Source organism: Python bivittatus, unplaced genomic scaffold (assembly GCF_059951505.1).
Source record: "Python bivittatus isolate LINGU-HERP-01145 unplaced genomic scaffold, Pbiv_v1 ctg000580_np1212, whole genome shotgun sequence".
NCBI classification, from domain to species: domain Eukaryota; kingdom Metazoa; phylum Chordata; class Lepidosauria; order Squamata; family Pythonidae; genus Python; species Python bivittatus.
Genome location: NW_028277087.1, coordinates 7,255,918 through 7,283,315, shown reverse-complemented (window position 1 = coordinate 7,283,315; position 27,398 = coordinate 7,255,918). Strand labels below are relative to the sequence as shown.

The following is a 27,398-nucleotide window of genomic DNA, read 5'->3' as shown; positions in this document are numbered from 1 at the left end:
GGATTTTAACAACCACTATGTAGGACAGACAGGCAGAAGACTAGCAAGTCGCATCCATGAACACTAACTAGGAGTCAGAAGACATGTGAAAACTCCTGAATCTCACAACTCAAGCACAGTTTCAACTGGGAAATTGTGAGCATCCTAGACCAAGCTAAATCCAAAAAATGCTAGGGAATTCCTGGAAGCTTGGCATTCAGACAAATCAGCCATCAATAGACACATAGAAATAAACTATATTTGTACCATTCAAAAGAGACAACAAAAAGCTAAGAAGGAAAGAAAAAGACCAGAATACATCCCCTCCAGCAGCCAACACCCAGATAAACAGGGATTAACACCAGACAAACAATCAAGCAGAAAACAATACCCCTATCAAGGAACTACCAAGAAGAAAACCACACCCCCACCAACACTGGCAGGGCAAACTACTGTATATAAACAGGGGGCTTACCCCACACTCACTGTGTACTAAATGTAAGGAAAAATAAAGAATATCATTAAAGCATGTTGTATTTCAATATTCCTTTCAAAAAGAAACAGCCAGGACTCTTCCATGTGTTTCAAAATGTGTTCTTGAAACATCTAAGGCAGTGTTTCTCAAACCTGGCAACTTTAAGATGTGCGGACTTCAACTCCCAGACTTCCCACCCCCATCTTAAAGTTGCCAAGTTGAGATCTAAGGGCTCTTGAATAGCCATCTTCAACCTGGTGGCCTTGATCTTCTACGCCCAGAATTCATGGCCGTCGCAGAACAGCTGCACCTGTTCTGGAGAGTTCTACGGAAGCGGAATGCCCCACCATGGCCCCCATTGTGTGGTCTGGAGATGTCATGTTCTGGAATAAGGAACACAAGCCAAGAATGGGTAGCCAAAGCCTGTGTGTGGCCTTGGCCATGGTTCTGCTTCTTGAGCCTGGCCTTTCTCCAGCTTGCTTGCAGTGCGACCCCAATTTCGCCAAGCACTTTGCCTCTTATGCCCCGCACTTGAGCCGCAAGTCCTGGGGGCTTGGGGACGTGCCAGCTGCAGGTCGAAGGCTGCGGGGCTGGGTTCAAGATACTCTTCAGGACTTGCACCTCGGGGTCGCTCCCGAGATCCGTGAGTTGTCTCCCAGGCAGGGCCCTGCCCAAATATCCATTTCTTCTGGGCTTCAGGCAAGGCTCAGTCTGAGATCCTCCAAACCAACATATACAGTAACTGGGGTTGCCAACTCGTTCTGGCTCATAAGAGCAGATTACTTGGTCCTTGCCTTCTCTTATGATCTCTGTCTCCAATGTGGTGGCCTAGTCAAAAAGGATGCTACACCAGTTGGATTTCTGCTTGTTGCAAGCTACTTAAGATATAACAAATCAGCTTAGTAAGTGGGAATGGGGGGTTCTACGCACTGCTGACAGTTCAAGCTCTGGGGCTATTTCCAAACCTGGAATGTAATGCAGAATACTGAAATAATTTGCCTTCTGCCTCTATAAAACAAGAGGCCCTTTAACAGAGCAACAGTTCAGCTTGTGGAAGTCACTGGCACAAGAATTAGTCCCCAGAATTTGAAGAAAAGAAATGTTTCAAACGTGCTGCCACTTTATCAATCCCTGACTTGACTTCAGATACCCTCCCAAGAAACCTCAATGGAGCTGGGTCAGATGTTTATATTCCTCTCTCTTGCTTTCTCCCCTCTCCCAGCTATGGGGGAGCTGCAGGTCATAGCAACTACGGTGTATGGAAAACTTGACACGTTGTTCAGAGACAACACGTACAAGCCTGGTAAATATGCAGAGACAGATTTGTACTCTTCATAATCATTTTTTTGCCTTCATTGTGGATGAACTACTTTTGGTATATTTAGTCACCAGATAGATGCACTTGGTTTGGTATGAAAACTCCTTAACTCACCTTTGCTGTCCCTGCCAACTTACTCCTGCTCCCCTCCTGTCTGTGTGTATTAACTTTAAGCTCAATTTCTGTTTACCTCTTGTCTTCCTGGGTTTGCAAGATACACAGAACCGCAAACTAGCATCTTGTGCAAATTCAGTCCACGAGGTTAGTTGATGGGTAAATCTAAGGAGTGTCAAGTCAGTGTTGATTCCTGGCGGCTGCCTAGACCAGTCCCTGCAGTTTTCTTGGCAAGGTTTTTCAGAAGTGGCTTGCCATTGCCTCTTTCCCAGGGCTGAGAGAGAGTGACTGGCCTAAGGTCACCCAGCTGGCTTTGTGCCTAAGGTGGGACTAGAATTCTTGGTCTCCCAGTTTCTAGCCTGGAAATCCAAGTTAATCACAATATTACAGTTAAATTCAAATGGGAAACAACCCCAACATCCTCAAGGGTTGCTAGCTCATAACCTGAGTGTGTAAAGAGTTTGGGATTTTTTCTACCCTGCAGAGTAATTGAATCGTCATGCTACTCAGTACGGAATATAATCTCAGCCATTATCTCTCTAAAACAAGTGGATTTTGTAAATCCAGTTGCTGAAACTGTCCAAATTCTGGGAGAGTTGAGAACCCTGTGATCTGGATATATTTTGCCTATTTACTAAGACTTTACTGTTCCCAAACATACATGCACTGGAATGCAGTTGACAATGTTGGTTAGTTGGTTTGGTTTTGCATTCGTGCAAAGCTGTAGCCCCATTCATTCTCATGTCTCTGACCTGTTGGATCTCTTGGTTTCCCCAGGTGTTCTTCCAGAAATCCTGAACTCTATTTTTGAAGAACAAGTCAAAATGCTACGGAACACCATAATTGAAAGTGAGCTTTCCCTGATCTGTTCTGAATTAGTTTGGTGATGATAGCTGATGAGAATGCCTCTTCCAAGACAATGCCTACTCTAATATGGACCAGGAAATAGAGATGCCTCTTCTAAAATGGGGCATCCTCTAATGCCAGCCCAGTGGAATCTTCCAAGATGGGTTGCTGGTCTGCTCCTTCTAAGAGGGCACCTTGTGGGTATGCTTCCCTTAGTAGGGTAAGTGGTAATAATTCTTCAAAAATGAAAACCTCTTTTGATGTGGCAGCTGGCGAGAATGCCTCTTCCAAGACAAAACTTATTGAACATAACTCTGATAAATGAATTGAAAATACAGGCAGTCCTCGCTTAACAACCATTCATTAGCAACCATTTGAAGATGGTGCTAAAAAAAGCTACTTACAACCGGTCCTTACACTTATGACCATCACAGGGCCCCTGAAGTCACATGATTGTGATCCAGGCACTTGGCAACCAGCTCGCAGTTATGACGGTTCCAGTGTCCCAGGGTCATGTGTTCGCCATTTGCGACCTTCTCAGCTGGCTTCTGGCACGCAAAATCAGTGGGGAACCATGTAATTCACTCAACAATCACAGTGATTTGCTTAATGACTGCCACAAAAAATGTGGTAAAATTGCGTGCAGTCACGTGATGCCTTGCTTAATGACCACCCCACTTAACTAATTTTCTGGTCCCTATTGTGGTCATTAAGCAAGGACTACCTGTAATGGGTCTTCTGCCTGTTGAGGGGCTCCTTGGTTACCTATCCAAAGATTTTAAAAGCTGCAGTGGGATTTACTGTACTTCTGAGTAGATCTGCAAGGGAGTGCAGAATGAATGGATTGAATGCCTCAGCCTGGTCAATTACTGAAATCTTTTTGTCTTCTCTCTCAGACAGAGTGAAGTGTGAACGCCACTGTGGTAAGTGGGGGAGGAGAGATATTCTTTTAAGAAAAGAGAGAGATACTGTACACTATGGTTTTTTCATACAACGTGCTTAACTAGATCAAACAGACTTACTGTATTTGTAGCACATATTAAATATGGTTAGTGCAATGGCTGGATTTTTTTTATTCTTCCTGTCTTGGGTGAACTCAATCTGTTCAGTTTGTTTATGGTTCAGTATCTTGTGCAAAACCAGAAAATAGATTAAATCAGTAGCCAAGTTAGGTCCACTGTAAATTCAGCCCATGTTTGTTCAGAAGTAAATCCCACTAAATGGCCCTGTTTGCACAATATGCATCAATGGGAAGGTTGGTTATCATATCATGGGAATACAAAAAGAGGGATCAGTTGATCCAGTCAGCTAACTCCCAGGGTCAGATCTAGTTCCAAATAGAATCTGTCTAGTAGAGTTAAATTAATTCCACTTAGACAATAGCACTGTGGAATATTCCAAACCCATTCAATTGCTCTATTTTGCCTATCTAGTCCTCCAAGAAAAAGAGTTGGAGAGAAAGAGCAGCTGAAAAAAGGAAGCCCATCTACCATTCAACTCACTGCCAAGGCAGTAGAATATATCTGTCAAAACACACATAGATGCCAGCTGCTAAACTAAGCAAACTTTAGATCTGCCTGAGAAATGGAGAAAGGGAAGTGTTACCATGAAGCCTTGGCAATATTCTCCTGCACAAGGGCTCATACTGTAGGGTAGTCCTCACTTTTTGAAGCAAGTGAACAGGGACTCTGTACAGGTGGTCCTCATTTAGCAATTGCCTCGTATGGCAGTCTTTCTCAAATTTAGCAACTTTAAGATGTGTGGACTTCAATTCCCAGAATTCCCTAGCCAGCATTCTCCTTCCAGGAATTCTGGGAGTTGAAGTTCACATGTCTGAAAGTTGCCAAGTTTGAGCAACACTGTCATACAATGACCATTCGCAGTTTCAGCGTTGGTGAAAAGTAACTTTGCGGCCAATCCTTGCATTTACAACCTTCACAGGTCTGTAAAGCAAAGGAAAGCTGAAGTAAGTTCATAAGCACAGTTGTGGTTTCACTTAGTGACCACTTTGCTTAATGACCAAGTTGTGCATGTCCCAGTTGTGGTCACTAAATGAGGATTACCTGTATTCTCAAAATGGGGACTTTTGACTTAGTGTAAATTTGTATTACCAGAACCCTGGTAAGGAACTTAGTGGCTGGCTGAAGTGTGTTGCACAAACAGGGCCAGTGTGTTTAGTAGGCATTACTATCGGCTCCAAGTTTTTAAGGGTAAAGCTTTCACTCTGCAATTTTATATATGTCTATGCTGTAGGTCCCCTGCATTTAAGCCATTTTAAATAATGTTTACTTGGCTCAAGATCCACCAAAGTCAATCACTTTCAGTAGTAAAGAGCCATGAGATCAATTCACAGATGTATGTATTTATTAGGTTTATATTCCACGTACATTTTGTACAACTCAAGGCTGCATACCCAATGCTCTCTCCTCCTATTTTCCCCATAACAACAGTCCTGTGAGGTGGGCTGGGCTGGGAGTGAGTGATTGGCCTATGATCACTCAGTTGACTTTCATGCTGAAGGGAGGACTAGAACTCATAATCTCCCAGTTTTTAATCTAGTGCCTTAACTAGTACACCAAACCAGTTCTCACCACTGCAGCCTTCTAAGGCAGGTTTAGTTGAGCAGAGGGACTTTGCCAACATCCCAGAGACAGCTTAATGCTTGAGCAAGCTAGCTACAAACCAAGACAGGATTCACATAGCATGTTAAATCATAAAGTGGTTTGTTTGGTTTTGGCTCAGTGTGATGTGTGAACCCAACCTATATGTGTAATAGAGTTTCCTTCCACGAGATTTGGGGAGGAGGGGAGGAGCAAGGGGATTTTTGTGTTCTGTGCCCCTCCCCTCCCTTGCGGTGGTTCAGAAGACAACTGTGTTTGGTGGGTGAATTACACAGGATTGCTCTCTCATCAGGATTTGGGTGTGTTTGGGTGTGGGGAAAACTTTTAATATTTGCTTTTATGAATTTGATGTGTTGTAAATTGCCGTGAGTCTGTTGCAGTCAGCGGTCCATAAGTATGGTCAGTGAGTAGGCAAGCCAGTGTTTGATAACATTGGCAGCTGCTCTGGATCAAGAGAGATAGTCTGACCTACTAACTTGGCCATAGAGCATTTCGGATCTGAAGGCAAAGAGGTGTGTTGGTGTGTGCAAGGGTCAGGGGTATCTGCAGGGTTTGGCCAAAATAGTCAAGATGGCACATGCAATGCACCTAAAAAACAGAGAGCTTTGACCACACTGTTGCAGCCACCACCTTGGTTTCTTGGCCACACTCTGCGGACACCCCCGGCAGGGACATATACCTAGTGTCTGTCTCCAAGTCCCTAAACCAAATGGGTCTTTTCCTGAGATTCTGCTCCGGTGAACAGCCATGCTGATGCAGCTGCTTTAAGGAGTTCCAGAGAGATGCTGTGGGAATGTCTGTGCCTTCTAAAGCACCTTCTGCTTTTGAACCCAACTCACTGCACAGCCTTATTAGCTACACTGCCACTAGTAGCTCCAGAACACTTATTCTATTATTGAGCATAGCACGTGTGTGTTTGTGTGTATTTGATATAAAATATTACACTTTTTCATTGGTCTCCAATGAATTTGCCATCTTTGTTTTTTTTTTTTTTCCAGGCATAAACCAGTACGAAGCCATCTCCTGTGAGACATGCAATGTAACCAAACCAACTTGCTTTGGCTATAATTGCGAGTATGGATCATTCCCCCCCCCCGCGCTTTTTTTGAGGTTGTTTTAAACTTAATAGTTGTTGAGAAAATTGGGGCTGGCAAAGAAATGGCTTTTATAACCTTATAAACAATACACAGTGAGAAAAATAGCATGCATTGACCGAGGTAGCCACATATATTTTGTGTAATCTGTTCTATTTTGGCTAAATGTTTAGTGTGGTATGTACCGGTTCTGCCTCTCACTTCTCTGTCTGTCAAGCCTCACCCAGCTAGGCAAGATCAAGAAAACAATGTCTTGCTCAAAACAATGTATTTTCTCTTGCCACTTGAGCTATGTTGCTGCTTATAAAATAAGCTCACAACTTTCTCAGAAACTTCTGTTTCTTAATTATTTAGAGCAGTGTTTTTCAACCTTGGCCACTTGAAGATGTGTGGACTTCAACTCCCAGAATTCCCCAGCCACCAAGGCTGGCTGGGGATTTCTGGGAGTTGAAGTCCACACATCTTCAAGTGGCCAAGGCTGAAAAACAATGATTTAGACCAAATCTCCCTTTGATTACTTTCCTTGTCTCCCCACAATCTCCCACGCGATCAGCATAAACGTTCCAGCAGGAATGATCTTACCCTGAGATCTAGATTTTTGCCTTTAAGTGGGACAGCAGGCAAAGCTCTCCAGAAGAATGCACACAGGCAGATTTCTGACTCATGATGAGGTTTCCAGATTGCTTGATGCAATGGTGGTATCTGCGCACCTCAGAAGAGAGAAAGGCCTCCTGAGACAGCTTTTGGGCAACTGTGTGGCTCAACAAACTAGGGTTGAAATTGTTCAGAAATAAGAAGAGGTGGACAGGAAGGAAAATGTTGAAGACAACCAAGAAATGGTTGGAAAACACACAAATGGGGGAACACATAAACAGGTTGGGGGATGACTCAAATGACTATTTCTCAGACACATAATATCCAAGAGGTCTTATCTCTCTTCCCCTTGACTTTGAAGCAGGACAGACTGGTGGAGATATAGCTTAATGACCTCAGTTGCCACCTCCCCTTTGACCAGCTGAATAATTGCTATCATGGCCTATTCTTGTGAATGGCTGAGGCATTAACCAACTACATGTTTAATTGAAGATTAGGATTTTATATCTCCTCATGATGACTTGCACAACCGCAGAAGAATTTGCGGGATGAGTCTTCTCCAAATCAAGATTGGACCAATGCCCTTTTGGCTTATCAGACCCTAGCCTTTTAGCCTCGATCCATAATTATCCTAAATAACTATTCCAAAAGGCTGGAAATTCAGAGCTTGTATACACTTTCTCAATAGGCAATAAAATTAAAATAGCTCTTTGGATACAGGGTATCTAGTGGTTGTGAAATGCTAACCGAAAAGGAAGAAGCCTTAGGATACAGACCCAGGGATGTCTACTTGAAAGTAAAAAACCACTCTGGTTAAATGATCCCACTAGGACTTGTGATCTATTTTGCAAGGCAAATGAATCCATATGCTTATTTTAAAAATCAAAGTATTCTACTGGAATCAGATGATCAGTGTGGCACTCAAAAGGGAGACATGCTCTGTAGTCACATCTCCCTCCTGGAAAAAATGGTCCTGGGTGAGGTTCTTTCTACTTACCAAGGGGAATATGAATCTGCATTTCATCTTCCACAAGCAAACGACACACTTAAAAAGAAGAAAATAGCTGTGCAAGAGAGGTGTCCAGTCTTTCTGGTGGCCACAGTACAAAATAGCACAGGGACACAGAGCCCAGTGGCCAGATGGAAGGAGATGGCCCCACAGCAGACCTCAGACCTGTTGGGCCAGTTGGAACCCAGCAGATCACCTCCCCTTCAGGTTTCTTCTCTGTATGTGGTGGATTGTCCAGATGGGAGATCTTCAGCTGTGATAACTGGGAAAACATTACTTTCATGTTGGAACAGCTTGGGTTGGCTTCAGGCAGCCTTAGAGATAGAAGTTCTATTGTGAGGCATGTCCTCAGTGAACAGCATGTGCATGGGGTAGCATTGTAAGCAGGTTGTGTTGATGGGCTGATACGATGCATGGAATTCCTTAATAGCAGAACCTTCTCTGCTCTTCCTGTAGCAACTTTAATTATTTCCTGCCTTGGTACTCGGGCATCACCTAGGCCAGGGTTCCTCAACCTTGGCCACTTGAAGATGTGTGGACTTCAACTCCCAGAATTCCCCAGCCAGCTGGCTGGGGAATTCTGGGAGTTGAAGTCCACACATCTTCAAGTGGTCAAGGTTGAGGAACACTGACCTAGGCTACAGAAGAGACAAGAAGGCCACTATCTCCCGTGTGTGCCATAGAAGAGCTTTCTCCTCCTCCTCTTCAATTCCTAATCCCTGCAGCCCTGTTGACCCCTGTTCACAGATGAAGGCCATGAACCTCTCGCTTGCATTTCCATGTCTTGCATTCCTTTTGTCCTGCAGGTCCTCAGAAGAATGGAAAGATGCCTTGAAGGGTCTCTATGAGTACATGTAAGTCTCAAGGGAGAGGGCATTGTGCTATGTTCTGGTCACAAAATAAAACCTTGAAGGCTGAAGGCCAAAAGGACCTGCAGCAGCCTGGCCCTCAGAAGAACAGCCCTGGTCAAAAGAAGGGATAGAAATGGTTTCATCCAGGTGAGACCATAAGACCTAGCAGCCTCCCTTTGGGTTGGCTGTAGCATTTCAGAATCTCAGGCATCCCCTGCAAGTTGATTCATTTAACTAGAGATGTCAGGGACTGAATCCTTTCTATTTCCTTTTGACTCATGTATTAATGACTACTATATGCTTTGATCCTATCTTCTGGGAGCTCAAAGCCTCATAGGAGGTGGGTTGAGATGACTGATAGTCACATAATTCTCAGAGCTACTAATTAGCCAGCCAGATTTAGCCTAGGGGGTTATTCAAACTCAGATCTCCTGGTTAATATATTGGGTGACTCCAGAAAACTGAGTTGAGTAAGTCATGTTTAAGCAAACCATAGTGTAGCCTGTAATGTAAAGACTGTGTCTTGCCGAAAATCATGCAGTGATCTCTATGGACCAACCAGGACCACAACAAGCTCTGTGTATTGAAGATCCTGCATTTGATTTCTGAATGAGGGAAATAGGCACATGATGAGAGCCAGCTTGGTGTCATAGTTAAGGTGCTGGACTACAAACCAAGAGACTATGAGTTCTAATCCTCCCATAGCATGAACCAGATGTGTGACTTTAGGCCAATTACCCTCTTAATCAAACCAGGGTGGTGGATGTGGGGAAAATAAGAGGCAGGAGCATTATGTATACTGTCTTGAATTATACAAATAAAGGCATTAATTAAATAAAAATAATTTTAATACTAAAATTTAATTTGAATACATTGGAATTATTTAATAATAAATTTAAAAATGATCTCATGCATCGGGCCAGGACTCGGTCATGTCTCGTTGACTCTTAGGGTTGGGCTCCTTTTCATTTTAAATGTGTTTAACCTATTTTAGAGCACGCATAACAGTTTTTGTACTTTTCCTGCCTCAAAATGGAATGCATTGTAAGAGCAATGTTCTACATTTCTCAGAAGTGGAAGGGAAGTAATGGATCACATTTATTTAAATAATCCAGGGATACACTACATTTGTGAGCCAGGTTTTTTTTCTTTGCATTCATGTGCGGTGTACAGATTAAGTTAGGACCACAAGTTAGTCATGGGGACCATCTCTTTGATTTTAATGGTGCTTCTCATGGGTGACCTAGTTTGAATACTACCCCATAGAAAGCAACCATAACACATTTAAAATGCAGCATGAAACAAATAACAGAGTAAGCTAATAATGAACTCTCAATTTCTACAGATGCAATTTGATTAAAATTGCTTTGGGTTGGTTATGAGCCCTATCTGGCAAAGCCAAAAAGGGAATAATGATTCTTATTAACTTGAAGAGGGATGTATTTTAGTTGTAAATGAGAAACAAGGAACTGATAACACACCTAACCATGCTAGGCGGAAGATCAGATTTTGCTGCAACAGTTCTGTGCAAACCTAGCCATTTTCCTATACTCAAGTAAGTTGGAAACGGGATACAGTAACATTTCCCACTCATTTGCCCTTTTCTTTTCTTTTCTTTTCTTTTCTTTTCTTTTCTTTTCTTTTCTTTCAGGAAGAATTTGAGCACGTAAGTTGGGAATTGTGTCTGCCAATGAGTGTTAGTTAAATGGAGAACTTGCTTTTATCCAAATTTATTTGGCAAATATCTGCAAAGCACATTGCTGCTAAAGATCCCTCTTTAGAAAATTGGAACAGTAGTAGTGGAGGATGGGCGGAGATGTTTCTCAGTTGGAACTGGACACAAGTTAATCTTTGGACAATTAACCCTTTGTCAACTGCCTGGACAGCTGATTAGCAAGTTCAGTTTGGCTAGATTAGAATCTTTAGTGCAGATAAGAACAAATCCTCAGGCACAGAAACAGTTGGATTCAGAGGCTTATATAATTGTCTTCCAAGGATCAAACCATTGTTTCTCAACCTTGGCAACTTTAAGATGTGTGGACACATCTTAAAATTGCACGGCTTGAAAAACACTGGCTTAAACTCTAGGTGTCTTTGTTTTAAATTAATGGATACTTGGATGTGTATAGAATGGAGAGAAAAGAAAGATACTGTTACCCTTGGAAGGGATCATACTGGATCAGGATGCTCTGGGAACAATCGCTCATCCCTTGGCACTCCAGAGATAGATTAATGCACTCTGCTTGGGGTGGTTTTGAAGACTATTTGGAACAATAAAAAATGCAGTGGTGTGCTTGCAAATAGCAGAGTGACACCTACTGCATGAGAGTTACAACTCAAGGTGCTGGTCATTACCTATGACACATTTTCAGTTTGGGGCCTTTGTCTCCCTGGAATGATTTGCTCTGAATAGAATCTTTCCATCCTGTCTATTTGAATCAGGAGGACATGATTCTGATTCAACTTCCCCTGATAGTTTCCAGGACGAGAAGCCTTTCCTTTGACTGTCCCCCTGGCTCTATGGAAGTCCTCTTCTCCCTGAGCTAGGAGGCCCCTCCCTTGCTGTCATTTTGGAAGCTGATGGAAACCTCTCTTTCTGTCAAGCCATGATGGTCAAGATTGGAGGTGATGATTATATTTGATGTTCATTACGCTTCTGCTGTATTCATTTGTTCTTATGATTTTACATTGGCTGATGTTTTCATTTGTTTTAATCACTCTGAGCTGCCCAGAATCTCTGACTGGGGTGGCATAGAAACTGGGTGAAATAAACAATTAACCTCTTGTGATAGCAACCTAAAATCTGATGGTTGTACCCACAGGGAGCCAGGCGAGTGGGCAATGGCTCTAAAACAAGTCCCTGCGTTTAGGTAAGTGCCCATTTCCTTGGAAGCCATTGGGAAGATGGAGAGGTTTGCTCTGCAGAAAGGCAGTTTTTACAGACAGGAAAAGGGGAAGAGAAGAACTAAGCACCCTGCCCGGGGAATTCTAGGTGCAGATCAAGTGCTGAATGAATATTGCCAGTCTGCAAGACTGGACGGAGACCCCTTGTGGCAACAGTGGAATGACTCTTACATGGCAGTCTCCATTTCTGCGTTATCATCCCACCACACATCCGGAAAACAGCTTACCCACCTAAGGCCCTCCTTCTAAGGCTAGGTAACTTGTGGTCCTCCAGAAGATGCTGAACTACAGCTCCCAGCAACCATTGCTACAAGACACTGGAAGCTGTTGTTAGAAGGTTGGGGCATGTAGACATTTTTATATATTAAGACATTTAGATGTTTAAACATTTATCTTTATATATTGTATAATATGAAGTAAAAGCAGGCCTAGCAAAATGCCAATATTCCCTTTCCTGTATGTATGGTTGACTGTACTTTTGAAAAGTGTTAAAGGTCACATCCTCAAGAATGTGAGTATTAAAGTACAGTCAACCATAAAGTACAGTCAACCAATATATAAAGATAAATGTTTAAACATCTAAATGTCTTAATATATAAAAATGTCTACATGCCCCAACCTTCTAACACTGTCTGGAGGGCTACAAGTCACCCTCCCTGGATGCTTTCCTGCAATATTTTGCCAGCTGCAGTTCCTTATTTAATGCTTTATAAGTCAAAAGTGCCAGCAGACCCCCTGCAATATATATTTCTGCATAATAATCCAGTTCCTTAGCAAGCAGCCTGCATTATATCCGCAGTGAGCCAAAACTGGATTCTATATGGTATAGCAAAACCTTTTCTGGCTTTGTGACGTTTCCTGAAACCCATCTTCTTCCCCTGCACTTTTTCTCCAGTTCCTCAGTGCAGTTTTGTATTTTCCTGAAATGAGTTTTAGCTTAGCTATTGCCAACTCCTTTTTCAGTATCTGCTTTTTTTTTTAGCATTTTTCTTTCAGAGAGCGTTTAGCCCAGTGTTGTCCAAACTTGGCCACTTTAAGATGAGTGGACTTCAACTCCCAGAATTCCCCAGCCAGCCATTCTGGGAGCTGAAGTCCACTCATCTTAAAGTGGCCAAGTTTGGACAACACTGGGCTAGACAATGTGCTTCACCAGGGAGTTGAAAACTTGTAAAACTTGGTTAAAGGTTAATATTGCTTTAGCTTTTTAATGACTTTGCTAGCTCTGCCAACCCAGGTTTGCTACTTTAGGATTTGTATTATGTAATCCCAGAAAATGGATTAATTCAGCAAACTGTCACGACTGAGTTGCATGAGGGTAGCTGATTAGTAGCCATATTACAGGATCCAAATGTAGGAGTAGAAAATTCATCCCTATGAATGAATAAGAAAAGGAAGTAGGGAGAATTGGGACCAGGATAAAGGGAAGGAAATGGTCCCAATAGCAATTATTTCTGGCATTCTTCTAGTTAAAAAGAAAAAAATCCTGTTTACCTGAAAGAAAAATAACCCTTAATTTAAGATGATCCTCTCAGTCTTCCCATCTCACAAAGGAAGATGTCCTAATGTGCCTCTATCATCAACTTCTCCGTTAATCTAAGGACAGTATTTATCAACCTCAGCAACTTTAAGATGTGTGGACTTCAAGTCTGCTGGCTGGGGAATTCTGGCTGGGGAATTCTGGGAGTTGAAGTCCACACATCTTAAAGTTGCTGAGGTTGAGAAACACTGATCTAGGATGACCTTCATATTTTAAAGTTAAATGTTTAGGGAACCTTTCTTTCAGGTAAATACAGATTTTAAAAAATCCTAATTATGGAATAAAATAATTTCTGCAAAGCAGAAATTGGGTCAATAGATAGTTGAATCATTCACAAGAAGCCAAACAAACAAATGAAAAAAAAACATGGATTCAAAATAAGGCCCGAACATAGAATATCTCTAATGGCTACATGTAAAGAACTTCTCATGATTATGTTTCTCTGTTTGTCTTTCAGTCATTGTACCTCCACAAGGTAAGGAGTGATAGCAAGAAAGAATGGGGGTTGTTTCTTAGTTCTACACATTATTAAAGTGATTAGCAGAAAAAAACCAAAACCAAAATCTAGTTGCAGGTTACTCAAGCAAGCAAGTCAAACTGTATAGTTTGTATATCTTGGATATATGCTGTCTTCTTTTTAATTTTTTAATTGTAGGCCACCCATAGTTGCTGTGGAGTCAAGCAGCCTTGAAACTGAAAGAAGAAATAAAATAAAAATAAAACAAAGAGTTACTTGGTTAGAGTAGAGTAGAGGTGTTCTACAGCAGGGTGCCTCAACCTCAGCAACTTTAAGATGGGTGGACTTCAACTCCCAGAATTCCCTAGCCAGCCATGCTGGCTGGGGAATTCTGGGAGTTGAAGTCCACCCATCTTAAAGTTGCTGAGGTTGAGGAACCCTTTTCTACAGCACAGCAGTTTTGATTGCAAAACCTACTCTGTGAGTCCTGTTGTCAGAGTCCTGTTCCAAAAGAACGTATATCCACTCGTTGCTTCCTATAATGAACCCTCGTCTGCCAGGCTGGTCCCACCGAGTGCAGCAATGTCAACGCTATAACAGTGAAGTTTGGCTGCTATGAATGCTGTTCGTCTTTCAGGCCTTGGCACCTTGTCTCTATCCAGCAAGAGGCGGATGTTCCTGGCTCTGAAAATGAGTTTTCTTTGATTCATTCTTCTTGATGCTTGACTGTGGTTTGCTAGCCAGATGCTAGTCAAACATTGCGGGCCAGACAATGTTTAGGGTATCATTTTTAATCCCCTCCCTCATGCAAGGGTGGGCAATGCTATCCTAGAAGGGCTGCACAGTTGCCCTGGGTGCTGCCAGACATCTATGCTGCCCCGGGTACTGAGATGAATGACCAAGGGCTGCCCAGATGCAGATTTTACTACAACTGCCAGTGGTCACCCCCACCTGTTGCTTTGCCACTCCCCTGTCACCGCAGGGCTCAACAAATTAGGTTTGGACTGAGACGATTTGCAGATGAGTTGTAGATGAAGATGAATTGCACAACAGAAACTTGTGTGTGATGGAGTTTTAAGTGGAACAGCCGTTGCACAGGAGCAGTCCCACTCTCAGCATAAGAGACCTGAATCCAGTGGCACGGAGAACCGTTATGGCTGGAGAACTCTTCTGCTGCAGCGGGTGACCAGATGTCTAAGTGTGCAGTCGTGCTCTTAGTGCTCCACAACGCCTGCTGGGCAGGCCTTCTTGACCGTTGGATCATTGATCAGTTTCCACTCAATCTGCCAGGGCCAGACTTCACACGATGGGATAAACAAGTCCCCTATCTCACCAAGAGTCTAAGGTCCGTCAGCGACTCTCCCCTGGTTTGGCTCATCTGCTGAAATGGTTTACTGGGGTGTTGCTGCTGTGCGTGTTACAGCTACTTGGAGCCACAGGTGAGAACTGAGCTCCGGATGGGGATCAGAGGTGAACGAGCAGCCCTAGAAGGCCATGGCAGGCCCCTCTACCAGAGGTGCTACCCCTCCCTAGACACCCCATACACCCCATACACTAGAATAAAGGAATGCATGATGAAGTTCCACTTTCCTCTCAGCAAGTCCTGGTATATCACCATTGTCAGCAGCTATGCACCAACTCTCATGAGTCCAGATAAAGACAAGGAAGGTTTCTACAAGGACCTGGGCCAGATTATTCAAACAAACCCTGCCAGCAACAAACTCATCATTCTGGGCGACTTCAACGCTAGGGTGGGGACAAACAGTGACAACTGGGACAGAGTCCTCGGGAGACACGGGGTGGGAAAACTAAATAGCAATGGCCTGCTGCTTCTGAGCAAACGTGCTGAGCACAACCTGTGCACCACTAACATGATGTTCAGACTTGCAAAGAAGTACAGAACTACCTGGATGCATCCCAGGTCCAAACACTGGCACCTACTTGACTATGTCATAGTACATCAGCGCAATTTTAAAGACATCACCATCACCTGAGCCATGCAAGGTGCTGAGTACTGGACAGATCACAGGGCTCAACCTGCACACAGCAATTTACCACTTGTGGGAACCTGTTCTGAAAAGTGGATGCAGTTTAAAGATGTCATCACACAGACTGCAACAACTGTACTCGGACTGAAAACCCAGGCGCATCAAGACTGGTTTGATGAAAACCACGAGAGCATTTCAGCAGCCCTCCAGGCCAAGAACAAGGGCTATGCAGACTGACAGAATGATCCATTACCTGTCTCAGAGAAAGACAAGTTTAAGCACCTGCAGTCCAAAGTACAGATGGAGCTGTGAGAAATCCAGGATGAATGGTGGCAGAGAAAAGCTGAGCAGGTGGAACGCTATGCAGATGTGCATGCCACCAGAGAGTTCTTCAGTGCCATAAAGTCAGGATGCTCTCCACTTCTGTCATCTGATGGGTCGAGCCTGATCAAAGACAGGAAGGACAGAAAAAGCACTGGGCTGAACACTTTTCCAACCTACTCAATAGGCCATCCACAGTTGATCATGATGTCTTACAGTAGAATTCTCAGCCGCCAGTCTTGGATGCCCTAGACCTGTCTTCCTCTACTGATGAGATCAAGAAAGTGATCTCGCAGATGAACTCAAATAAAACAACAGGAGAGGATGGCATTCCTGCTGAGATCTACAAAGCTCTGGACCCAAATGCCTTACAGGTGTTCCAAAACATCTTGGAAGACATTTGGTCCACAGAGGAGATGCCTGATGACTTCCGCAATGCCCTCATTATGGCTCTCTACAAAAATAAGGGAAGCAAATCAGACTGCGGAAACTACAGAGGTATGTCACTGCCATCCATTGCAGGCAAGATCTTTGCCCACATTCTCCTGAACAGACTTGTCACTGTCTCAGAAAGGAACCTCCCAGAGGTGGAATCTGGCTTTTAGACAGAACAGATTACAGCAGACATGATATTTGCTGTGAGGCAAGTCCAAGAGAAGTGCATTGAGCAGAACAAGCCTCTTTACTCTGTCTTCATTGACCTGTCAAAGGCATTTGATAGTGTAAACAGGGAGGCTCTGTGGATCATCCTGAGACATTATGGATGCCCAAGGAAATTCATGAAGTTGGTTCAGCTACTCCATGATGGAATGACAGGACAGATTCTTTACAATGGTGATATATCAGCTGCTTTTACCATTTCCAATGGGGTAAAGCAGGGTTGTGTGCTAGTCCCAGTCCTGTTCAATCTGTTCTTCGCTTGCATGTTATCACATACTGTTGAGGGTCTGAAAGAGGGACTGTACATCAGGTACTGATTGGGCAGCTCTCTATTTCACCTTCGCTGCTCAAACACATGGATGAAGTGCCTCCATACAGTCATCCAAGAAACCCTCTTTGCTGATGGCTATGCACTCCTGGCACACAAAGAACAATGATCTATAGTTGACGCTGGACAAATTTTCAGATACTACTATGCTCTTCGGCTTGACTATCAGCCTGAACAAGACTGAAGTACTTTTCCAGCCCATGCCATATACCAACCCTGTAGAACTAAAAATCACTGCTGACAACACCCAACTGACAAATGTAAACAGCTTCAAATACTTGGGAAGTATCATCTTGAGCGATGGGTCTTTGGACAAAGAAATTGACTCCAGGATCAGCAAAACCAGCCAGGCACTGGAGTGGCTGCCTACTAGAGTGCTCCATCAACACAACATCCATATCTCCATAAAGCTGAAAGTCCACAGAGATGTGGTTATCCCTTCTGTCCTAGATCTGAGTCCTGGACTCTGTATTGAAGGCACATCAAACAACCAGAGAAATTTCACAGGGGCGCTCTCCACTCCATCCTTGACATTCATTGATAAGACCATGTCTCCAACCTGGAGGTCTTGGATTGTGTGGAGTCCACCAGCATTGAGTCCCTGATTATCAGAGCCCAGATGCATTGGGTAGGACACGTCATCAGAATGGATGACTGTCGTATGCCTCGCCAGTTGCCCTATAGTGTACTGGAGTCTGGGAAGAGACCTTGGGGTCAACCACGCAAGCGCTACAAAGACGCTGTGAAAGAAACCCTATGCCACTGTGACATCCAGCCAAGGGAATTAGGAGCTGTGGCTGTTGACAGAACCCTCTGGTGAGCCTTGTGCTATGAAGCCTCCACTGGTTTTGAAGACAGGCGCCGCCAAAAACTGATACAAATCCATGAGGGGTGCTACAGAATAACACCCACGGTTACTACAACAATGGACTTCCAATGCCCCCATTGTGCTAGACTTTATGCTTCCAGACTGGGACTGCAGAGCCACCACTGTGTCCACAGATGAAGTGCACAACAGTGTGTCTTCTTTGAACCCAAAGGACTACCATATACTTGGCAGAAACTATAGGAAACTGCCTCTTGACCAATCAGATTCTTGTTCCGTTTTCTCTGTGCCCAATCAAATCATGTGGTAGTAGGGATAGGCAACCTGGGGTCACATGGGCTCCTGAAGACCATGCTGCTGAAACTCCACTGCTGAGAATTGGCGGTGTGATTTTTTTTTTTTTAGATTTTTTAAATCCCATCTTTATTATTTTTATAAATAAGTCGAGGCGGCAAACATACCTAATCTCCTTCCTCCTCCTATTTTCCCCACAACAACAACCCTGTGAGGTGAGTGGGCTGAGAGAGAGGGACTGGCCCAAAGTCACCCAGCCGCCTTTCGTGCCTAAGGTGGGACTAGAAGTCACTGTCTCTCTTTCTAGCCTGGTCCCTTCACCACCAGACCCAACTGGTTTTATTTATTTATTTACATTATTTTTTTGTAGATAGCAATATCCTATTAGTATTAGAGAAACAACTGATCTTTTCTAGTATTTCTGGCAGTTAATGCATGCTTAAACGTAATTCAAGTTTTCAAAGTGGCCATCGATCCCACCTCCCACCCGTATTCACCACACCCTTCCGGTAATAACCTTTCCCTTCCCAGCTGAGCACCAAACTTGAAGGACACGTGACCCAACCTCCCCGATCCTCCTCTTTTCAAGTAAAAAGCAATAATAATGAAGGTGGCCATGGGAATGACCCGTGATGCCTCCTTCAAATAAAACACTCCCATTCCTACCCTTAAACGCCCCAGCTCCTCAGCCAGGAAAAAGGCCAACAATATTTAGTTCTGCCTCTCCAATGGTATCAACCAAAGGGTTCCTATGTTAGCTTGGTGGGAGGGTGACTGTTGATACACAGACCACAAGCCTCCGGTGGAAGCCATGAGGCTGTCATGTGCATCTTGATTTGCACATAATCGGTGCAAAGAATGGAATTTGGGTCAGGCTACGATCGATGCACATGGCCTTCAGTTGCACCACATAAAGATGCTCCCCCAGTTCCCTCTCCAGGATGCCTAGCTACAAACTCAAGCCCCCAAAGCTTACCCATTTCTAATGCGGCTCTGGAATATGGTGGCTAAAAACCAGGCAGAACCAAGCACAAACACATTGGATTTAAACTTAATCTGAACATAATTTTTTCCTGGCAAATAGAAGGGGTAGAAATGGAAGCAGTAACAGACTTCATTTATTTGGGCTCCAAGATCACCGCAGACGGAGACTGCAGCCATGAAATTAAAAGACGCTTGCTCCTTGGGAGGAAAGCTATGGCAAGCCTAGATAGCATATTAAAAAGCAGAGACGTCACCTTGCCGACAAAGATCCGCATAGTCAAAGCTATGGTTTTTCCAGTAGTAATGTATGGCTGTGAGAGCTGGACCATAAAGAATTGATGCCTTTGAACTGTGGTGCTGGAGAAGACTCTTAAGAGTCTCCTGGACTGCTAGGAAGTCAAACCAGTCCATCTTAAAGGAAATCAACCCTGATTGCTCATTGGAAGGATCGATAATGAAGCTCAAGCTCAGATACTTTGGTCACCTAATGTGAAGAGAGATCTCTTTGGAGAAGACCCTGATGCTGGGAAAGATTGAAGGCAAAAGGAGAAGAGGACGGCAGAGGATGAGATGGTTAGATAGTATCCCTGAAGCAATGAGCATGAAACTGAGCAAACTCAGGGAGGCAGTGAAGGACAGGAAGGCCTGGCGCGATATGGTTCATGGGGTCACAAAGAGTCGGACACGACTTAACGACTGAACAACAATGAACATAATTTAAACCACCATTCACGCAATACAATTGATGTTGATACAATTCCTCCTCGTGGCTCTCATCATTTTCCTGTTTTGTCACATGAAACATTAAAATTGGGTGACAACTTTTGGAAGCTCTGGCAGCCACACCCAAAGATTTGGGAAGGCAGAACTGCTGTTCTTGCACTAACTGGCCGCAGCATTTCATGTTTTTCAAGAAGAGTTTTCCTCGTTCCAGAGATATATGGGATTGAGTCTCCCACCTCAGGGAACAGCGCACCTCGCAGCGGCTGTGTTTGCATAGCACTGTGAACCATAAATTAGCCAGCCACATTTCAGCCTAGTTGTGGGTTGTGCATAGTGCATCAGTGTGGTATGTTTATGATTCGGCACGCCACATGGACCCAGAAAACGCTAGCACGTACACAGAGGAAATCCAAGAGGCCTTTGGTAAGGGCCTTTGAAAGGCCAGATGTAACAAAGGCTCTTCAGCAAATGTAATCGTTCTGGAATAACAGGGCAGACATTCTTTTCCCACTTACTAGTCTATGACAACAGGAAATTCCAGAATAAATGGATAAATTTTCTAATTGGAGAGACATAGAAACTCTGGGGATGAGAGCTGCTTTTCAGTTTGTTTGGAGTTAGGAGAAAGTCAAAAGGAGAAAAGGTTTGCTGACAATCCCAAGTTGTTCAAGGCAATAAAATCAAGGAATTGCAGAGAGCACCATGAAGGTACCTCCACATTAGGTGACTAGAGTTTTGCACAGGACATGGAGTTCAGGGGCCTAGCTGGTTGCTGTGGAAACGTTGCAAATGTCCTGCTTACATCGTTAGATCATTCCAATCTAGTGCCATTAGGAGCAATAGCTAACTGAAGACTATGTGATCAAGGGCTCTTCTCATTGCTGAGGGTGAACAAGAGACTCCATCAGGGGTGTCTGCAGGGTATGGTCAAAAAAAGTCAGCAAGGCAGCCACAATGGTGTGATTGAAGCTCTGTCCGTTACGTGCAATCACACCATCTTGACTTCTTTGACCATAACCTGTGGACACCCCTGGAGGCTAACATCTTCTCACTTCTGCTCTTGAGATGTTCATTGAATAGGATTCTGCTACAGCTGGTGTTTGGTTCAGAAAATACCCCTTATTTGATGTTTGTACTTACCATTCTCCAAACTTCCTCTTACAGTAATCCACTGTTAACTTTAATTTCCTCCTTCTTTCTATAGCCCGGAGACACTGAATTTTACAAGTAAGTTTTCAAGAGCATGAAGACTTAGATTCGTCAAAGAATGAGTTTAAGAGGTCCAGAGATTTCTATAGTTTGTAACTGCTTGATTTAGCATGCAGTGTGCCAGTCTAGTTTTCCCTACAAATGGGGGAGGGGGATTCTTCACCCTTCCAAAAAACAAACTCCAATGTGATGCAGTTTGTTCATCAACTTATACAGAAATTTGAGGTCATACCCTGCTAAATAATGGTTTGCTTAACTGTGGTTTGAGGAAAACACGGTGGCTGAGTTTACACAATTCACTGATCCAAAATCCAAACCACATTATTGCATGTGCTGTGTGTGCCTTTGTCAATGCCTGATCCTGTTTTATGCTTAAAGAACCTCTAAGTATATCTTTAGCAAGACAGTTTTGGGGAAAGCTGACTGTTTCAGTCAGACTGCTGATTCTTAAGTAAGCAGGGTTATTTTACACAGTGCTAGTACTAACTTACTTTAAGCTAACTTACTTTAAGTTGATCACTTTCATTTGATTGGTTAAATTTGTAAACATTTCCTAATGAGAAGCAAAAAAAGCCCTAGGAATGACATTTTAGGAATGATACTGAGAAACTGGATCTTCTCTAGAAGAAGGTAATGAAGAGAAGGAGTCCAGAAGGAAAATGTAGGAAGAATGGCTGGAAATGGATGTTTAGCTTGGAGAAGAGAAGACAGCAAGAAGAGATGATAGCTGTTTTTAAATGGCTGTCATGTAGAACATGAGGCAAAATTGTTCAGAGTTTTTCCAGAAGAGAGGACAAGAAACAGCAGGTTTAGATTATGAGGAAGAAGATCTTAATTGGTCATCAGGAGCCATTTCCCAGTAGCAAGGGCTGTTTAACAGTGGAATAGGCTTCCTTGAGAAGAGGATGACACTTATTGCTGGAAGTTTTTAAACAGAAGCTAGATAACCACCTGTCTGGAATCTTGTAGTGGTGAATACCTGCCCTGGGCAGAGGGCTAGACTGATATCTAAATCACCTTCCAATCTTTACATGCTACAGTTCCAAACATTCTGTGCACATAACACAATAGGCATAATGTGAAGATGATAATTGACTATTGCCCCCATTATTCCCAACTGTTATGCTAGCTAGGGCTGATGGAAGTTGGAATCCAACCTCATGGGGCAAGCACCAAGTCACCCATTCTGGGTGCAAATGAAAGAGGAATACTTTAAGTCAGTCTTTCTCAACCTTAGCAATTTGCAGGTATGTAGGCTTCTTCTGAGAGTTGAAGTCCACATATCTTCACATTGCCAAGGTTGAGAAAGACTGTCTTTAGTTAAGAGCAGCATTCTTTCTTGAGAGAATACCACCTCTTAGATCAAGGCCGTGAAATTCAGAACCTAATTTAAAACACCCTTTGGAAGTGACATCTGGCAAACATGGCAGGATTTCACCATTTCACTGGCAGAGAGGAAGTGGGAGAAGGTGAGCTTGTTCTTCTTGAGTTACATTGTAAGGCAGCAATCCCCAACAGATTGTTCCCAAGAAACGTGGCCTTCAAAACTACTCCCCCACAAAATAAGGCTTTTTTATGATGCCCCCTTGCTGCAGTTTTTATAACATTTATACATTTGTATTTTTGTTAAACACTTTTTCCAAATTGTTTCTCTTCCATCAAATTTGTCTATATTTATTGGACACCAAGTTGCTGCAAAAGCTGCTGGCTGAGATGATTTTAAAAAGGGATCATTCCGACCCCCCCTTGGAGCAATCAGTGGCTAAGTGGAACCTTTAGTCAAAGGCAGTATTCAACTGAATCATAGCAAGTGGGAATGCTAGGTGACTTTGTTGGGGCTCTGAAGCTAAGCAGGGTTGCCTTGGGATGGGAAATAACTACAAGATCCAAGGGCTGTGGGTTAGATTGGGAAGTCAAAAAATTTGGCAACCACTCCCATATGGTTGCCAAGAACACTGTCTAGATGGGTTCATAAACTCAAGTAGGGATTAAGCTTTAGAAACACTGACTTGCCTTTAATGGGAGTCAAGAGGCCTGATTAGCTGAACCCCTTTTGCAATGATTCTCTCGTTGCACCAAGCTATAATGGGGATGTTTGAGTTCTGATTTACTGTGTTCGGCAATCCAGCCCTTGTGTATATGTATGGGCAAATATTAACAACTGTTTAAAGCAGTGGGCAGGATTGTTGAGTTTCCATGAGGTTACCAGAGGGCCCCCATAAAAAAAAGGTCAGATGTTGAGTCTAAGCCCATTGATGCTTAAAAACCATACATTTTAATTAGAGGTAATCGACGGGGGGAAAGTGTGTCTAATGAACTGAGACACCCACTGGAACCTTCCATGCTTTCCTCAATGACTGACCCAAGTCATCAAGGGCTTGTTTTGGCTTGGGCTGAATGAGTGATGCTCACCTAACAAATATGGGGTGTCAGGGAGGGGAGAGACATGACACTCAGTTACTAATACCTTTGGGTTTCCCCTGTTTCTAGGTATAGGGGACACTCTATCAAAAAACTGGCTCAATTTGATGGCCTTGAAGGACCTGGAAGATGACACACCTGTCTTGCAACTACTTGCGCCTAGTTGTTGAGTTGCTGTTTCTTTTGTGTAACACAAATTTAACACACAAAATAAAGTGAAGAGATTCGTCTAACTGCTATCCCACTGATTAACCCCCCTATATTCATATGCACATTGAAGAAGAGCATTTTCTCAATGTCCCTGTTCCCCAACAGTACGGGAAAATTCTGGAGCCCTTCTGAAACAAGATGGACAAAAAAGCAAATTAATTATGAGCTCCCTCCCACTTTTCCTGGTCAGATTTAAAGACAGCTATGATGTAATTTATTTATTTTATGTGTCACATTTATATAGCCACCCATCTCACAATGCAGGGATAAACCATCCTTTCTGATTGGTGGTCACCTTGGAATTTTGAGAGCCTTCCAAAATGGCTTCCATGGTGGATGTGACCAATTGCAAAGCACCCATTTACCAGAAAGGCAAGTTGCTGACGTTGCTTACCTTTGTCACACTTTTCAGGCATACTTGACTTGTAGCCACTATCATTTTCTAAGAATGCCTATATAGCTATGTGGGCCGCAGATGTATTTCTTGCAAATGCTGATTATCGAGGGTGACGCTTTGTTTTAAGCATAGCGGGTTACCCTGTTTTCAATTAAAAAAACCTAAAAAATAAAGTGAGCAAAGGAACACAGCAGGGGAAGATGTTTATATGAACACTGATGCCTACAGGCATCTTATTTTCTAGCACACTTACATGTGATGAGTTTCCTCAAGAGGCAAGCAAAAGTCATTTCTCAGCTCCAACCATATTGCCAAAGGGAAAAATAGATGAACAATCTAATCAAGGGTTCTTCTATGTATATCCTTTGTTTCCTAAGCTATTCTGAAATATTATCAAAATGAGTTCATCCATCACTACTTTTAAACCTAAATCAAATAAATGTTTCAATCAAAATATTTGTTTGTTTTATTCTAGAGTTTCCCACTGCTTATTAGCTCATCCAGCAGTTTTTTAAGTGAAAAACTGTCGAGGCAGTTGCCAGGAGTCAGTACTGACTTGAAGCACACACACGCACACACATCACACAAGGACATTTATTTCTGCTCTTTTGCAGTTTACCCTACACTTAAAACCTCTATCATTCTATTAAGTAGCAGGAACACAGTGAAACATTCAGGACAATCGAGCCTCCCATCTTTATTGTGCAATCTATGCCTTCAGGATTTCAGCAGGCAATTCACATTCATCCTTTTGGAGGGGAGGGGGCAATGATGGCTATTCACAATCTTACCATCTGCAATAAAATGAACCACAATTAAAACTCCTTTAAATTAAAATCTGAATTTCAACCCATTATAATTCCTGGTTGTCAGTTCAGCTGTTAAAGACTACCCACTGTTAAGGGCCAGGAGACAATTTGTACCAAGTGGAAAAGGGATTGAGTGCTCTAAGACATTCTGCATTTGCCATTAAGTATTCAGGCACAATTCAAAAGATTTTCAAATTCTGTAAGTTTTGAAATTTTATTCGATCGTCTTGACACAAAAAATTCTTACAGCAGCTTTGTGGTATGTGTTTTGTGGGGGAATGTCGATAGTAAATAAGTTGTTTTTTTAAACATAACATATTGTACAATTTTCAGAAGGTTTTAGAATCACTGCACAGGGTTCTGTAAGAGAACAGACTCTACATGCTAAAGTGACAAGTTTTCATCCAGGAATATATATATATATAGATATATATATTTAAAATCCACTAACTCCAAGGAGCATTTGCCCTTTAAGACATTTTTGAATATGCGCAGATTTGTCCCCCAAACAAAATCTGCACTAATCCACAAAAAGTCAACGAATAACACCCTCCCGCCTCACTCCTTTCAATAACTGTTTCACCAACATCTGCTGCAATATTGGGAGAGATGCTAAATTATTCTCAGTAAATCTTGCAGCTCTGCTCCCAACAGACCTAATTACTGATATTAAAAAAAAAGACCCCTGACCACACAGAAGAATATTGAGGCACCAAAGTCTCGAAACATAGAGGATATAAAGCAAGCCAGAGACCAAAGGGTTCTGCCTGTTCCATCCTCTCCTCCCCCCACTCTCCCTCCCCCCGGACTCCCAAATTCAGGATTCTAAATATCAGTGTTTAGAATGTCCAATAGTGAAGTTTCATTGTGGGAGAATTTAAAAAAAAAAAAAGTTATGGGCTGCCATGGAGCAATTTCTCATTGCCTTTTAACAGCAATCAAGGTGTTCCACCCAATCTGTAATAGATAATCACTAATATCTTCCAATCTTGCCGAGGGAAAAAAGGAAAGTTTGAAAAAAAAAAGAAACCACCGGCTGCGGCTCTGGTCTGAGGATACTTTCAAAACCAATTTGTCACTAGGTTTGTGTCCATCTGCTTAAGAGTAGGCTTTGTAAAAGCTGGGAATGGGAGATTGGCTCTACCCTGGGATTGCTCAACCTAACACAGAAGAAAGAAAATAATCACAGAATCCCCAAACCCACACAGGCACAGTGACTTTGGACTTTTAATTAGGCTACCCTTTGTAATTCCACGAATGAGATATTGCATTGGACTTCAAACATTCCTGTGGGAATCCACCAAGATGGGAGAGGATTAACCAGTCCCAGCCTGGGGCAGCAGGAAATGCTCTGGAACAGCCTTAGGGAAGGAGGGATTACACATCCCAGTTGGTTACAGAGGAGAGACATTCTGACCTTTTCCTCCTTTAGCACGGGCAGTTTAAAATGATAAATGGAATCGATCCGCTCACACCCCAGAGTGAGTCCTGCATGGGCAAGCACACCCAGCGATGCTGTTCCTGAAGGGTTTCCAATATGGATTCCGTAACTCTCTCCCCTGTTCTCCTTGCCAAGATGTCAATACAAACAGGGATTTCTTTGCTATGGAAATGGTTAACTCCAAAGACGGTCAAACCGTTCAAAATAGAGGAGAGGGGAGAGCACAGTCCTAAGATGTGTAAACTGGAACAAAATTAAAACAAAAGACAAAAAACGAACACCACAACCCAGAATGGAGAGGAAATGGAAAACACATGCCCTGGGAGATCAAACATGTGCGCAGAAGGAGAGAAATCGAACACTCCACTGGTTTCAGTCTGTGAGTCTCAGGGTGCTGCTTTCGTGGAGGGCCAGAAGGACGGGGGACTGCGCCTGCTTCTGAGCACACTCAACATTTTGACAGGGTCTCTTTGAGTTCTGACAGCAGGTTTCCCAAAAAGGTTGAATCATCACATTTTCCATCGATGGACACCGAGTTTTCTCCCTGCCAAAGGATTTGTTGGGGGGGCGGGGAGAGAAAAAACAACAGATATTGTAGGGGCAGATAGCATGATTCTTGTCTCTTCCCTATCCAGAGTCATCATCTTTCCTTTCATCTGCCTGGAAACCAAGTCATGCTTGTTCTTTTCTCCTACTCTTACAAGGATCTGTCAAGCTTTACCTCTGTCTGGTAGGAATTCTGGAGGCAACTTCACTTCTCCCCTGATGAAGGGAGGGCGATCCATATCATGGATTTAGTAGGGGGTCAGACTGAGAGGTGTTGAACACACAAGATTAACTCACTCTCTTTAAAAAGCAAGTCCACTGTCTGGAAGTTGACAAACATGCAACACTACTTATGCCACTACCCGTCATCTGATGGCAGTCTTCTTTGCTTTCCATAAATGGTGTGATTAAAGAAGTAGATGAATGTATTATTGTAAATAAC

The 27,398-nt window shown here is 43.1% G+C and overlaps 2 protein-coding genes across 5 annotated transcripts in view; one reads left to right on the top strand and one right to left on the bottom strand.

The window, feature by feature from the left end:
• Positions 1–886: 886 nt before the first annotated feature.
• On the top strand, positions 887–23,966 carry IZUMO4 (IZUMO family member 4). The gene is made up of 11 exons (XM_088149921.1): positions 887–1,097; positions 1,677–1,757; positions 2,664–2,735; positions 3,629–3,655; positions 6,352–6,427; positions 8,857–8,904; positions 10,553–10,567; positions 11,724–11,771; positions 13,800–13,817; positions 21,128–21,150; positions 23,623–23,966. Exons 1-11 carry the CDS (start codon positions 896–898, stop codon positions 23,721–23,723), a joined length of 711 nt encoding a protein of 236 aa, XP_088006047.1. The 5' UTR covers positions 887–895; the 3' UTR covers positions 23,724–23,966.
• Positions 23,967–25,156: 1,190 nt separating this feature from the next.
• Positions 25,157–27,398, bottom strand: part of AP3D1 (adaptor related protein complex 3 subunit delta 1) — a 54,901-nt gene continuing 52,659 nt past the window's right edge. For all 4 annotated transcript variants that reach the window (XM_088149467.1, XM_088149468.1, XM_007433996.4 and 1 more), the window contains one exon: positions 25,157–26,954. In XM_088149467.1, the coding sequence (XP_088005593.1) occupies positions 26,859–26,954 (96 nt within the window). In that variant the 3' untranslated portion in view covers positions 25,157–26,858. The remainder of the gene's footprint in view (positions 26,955–27,398) is intronic.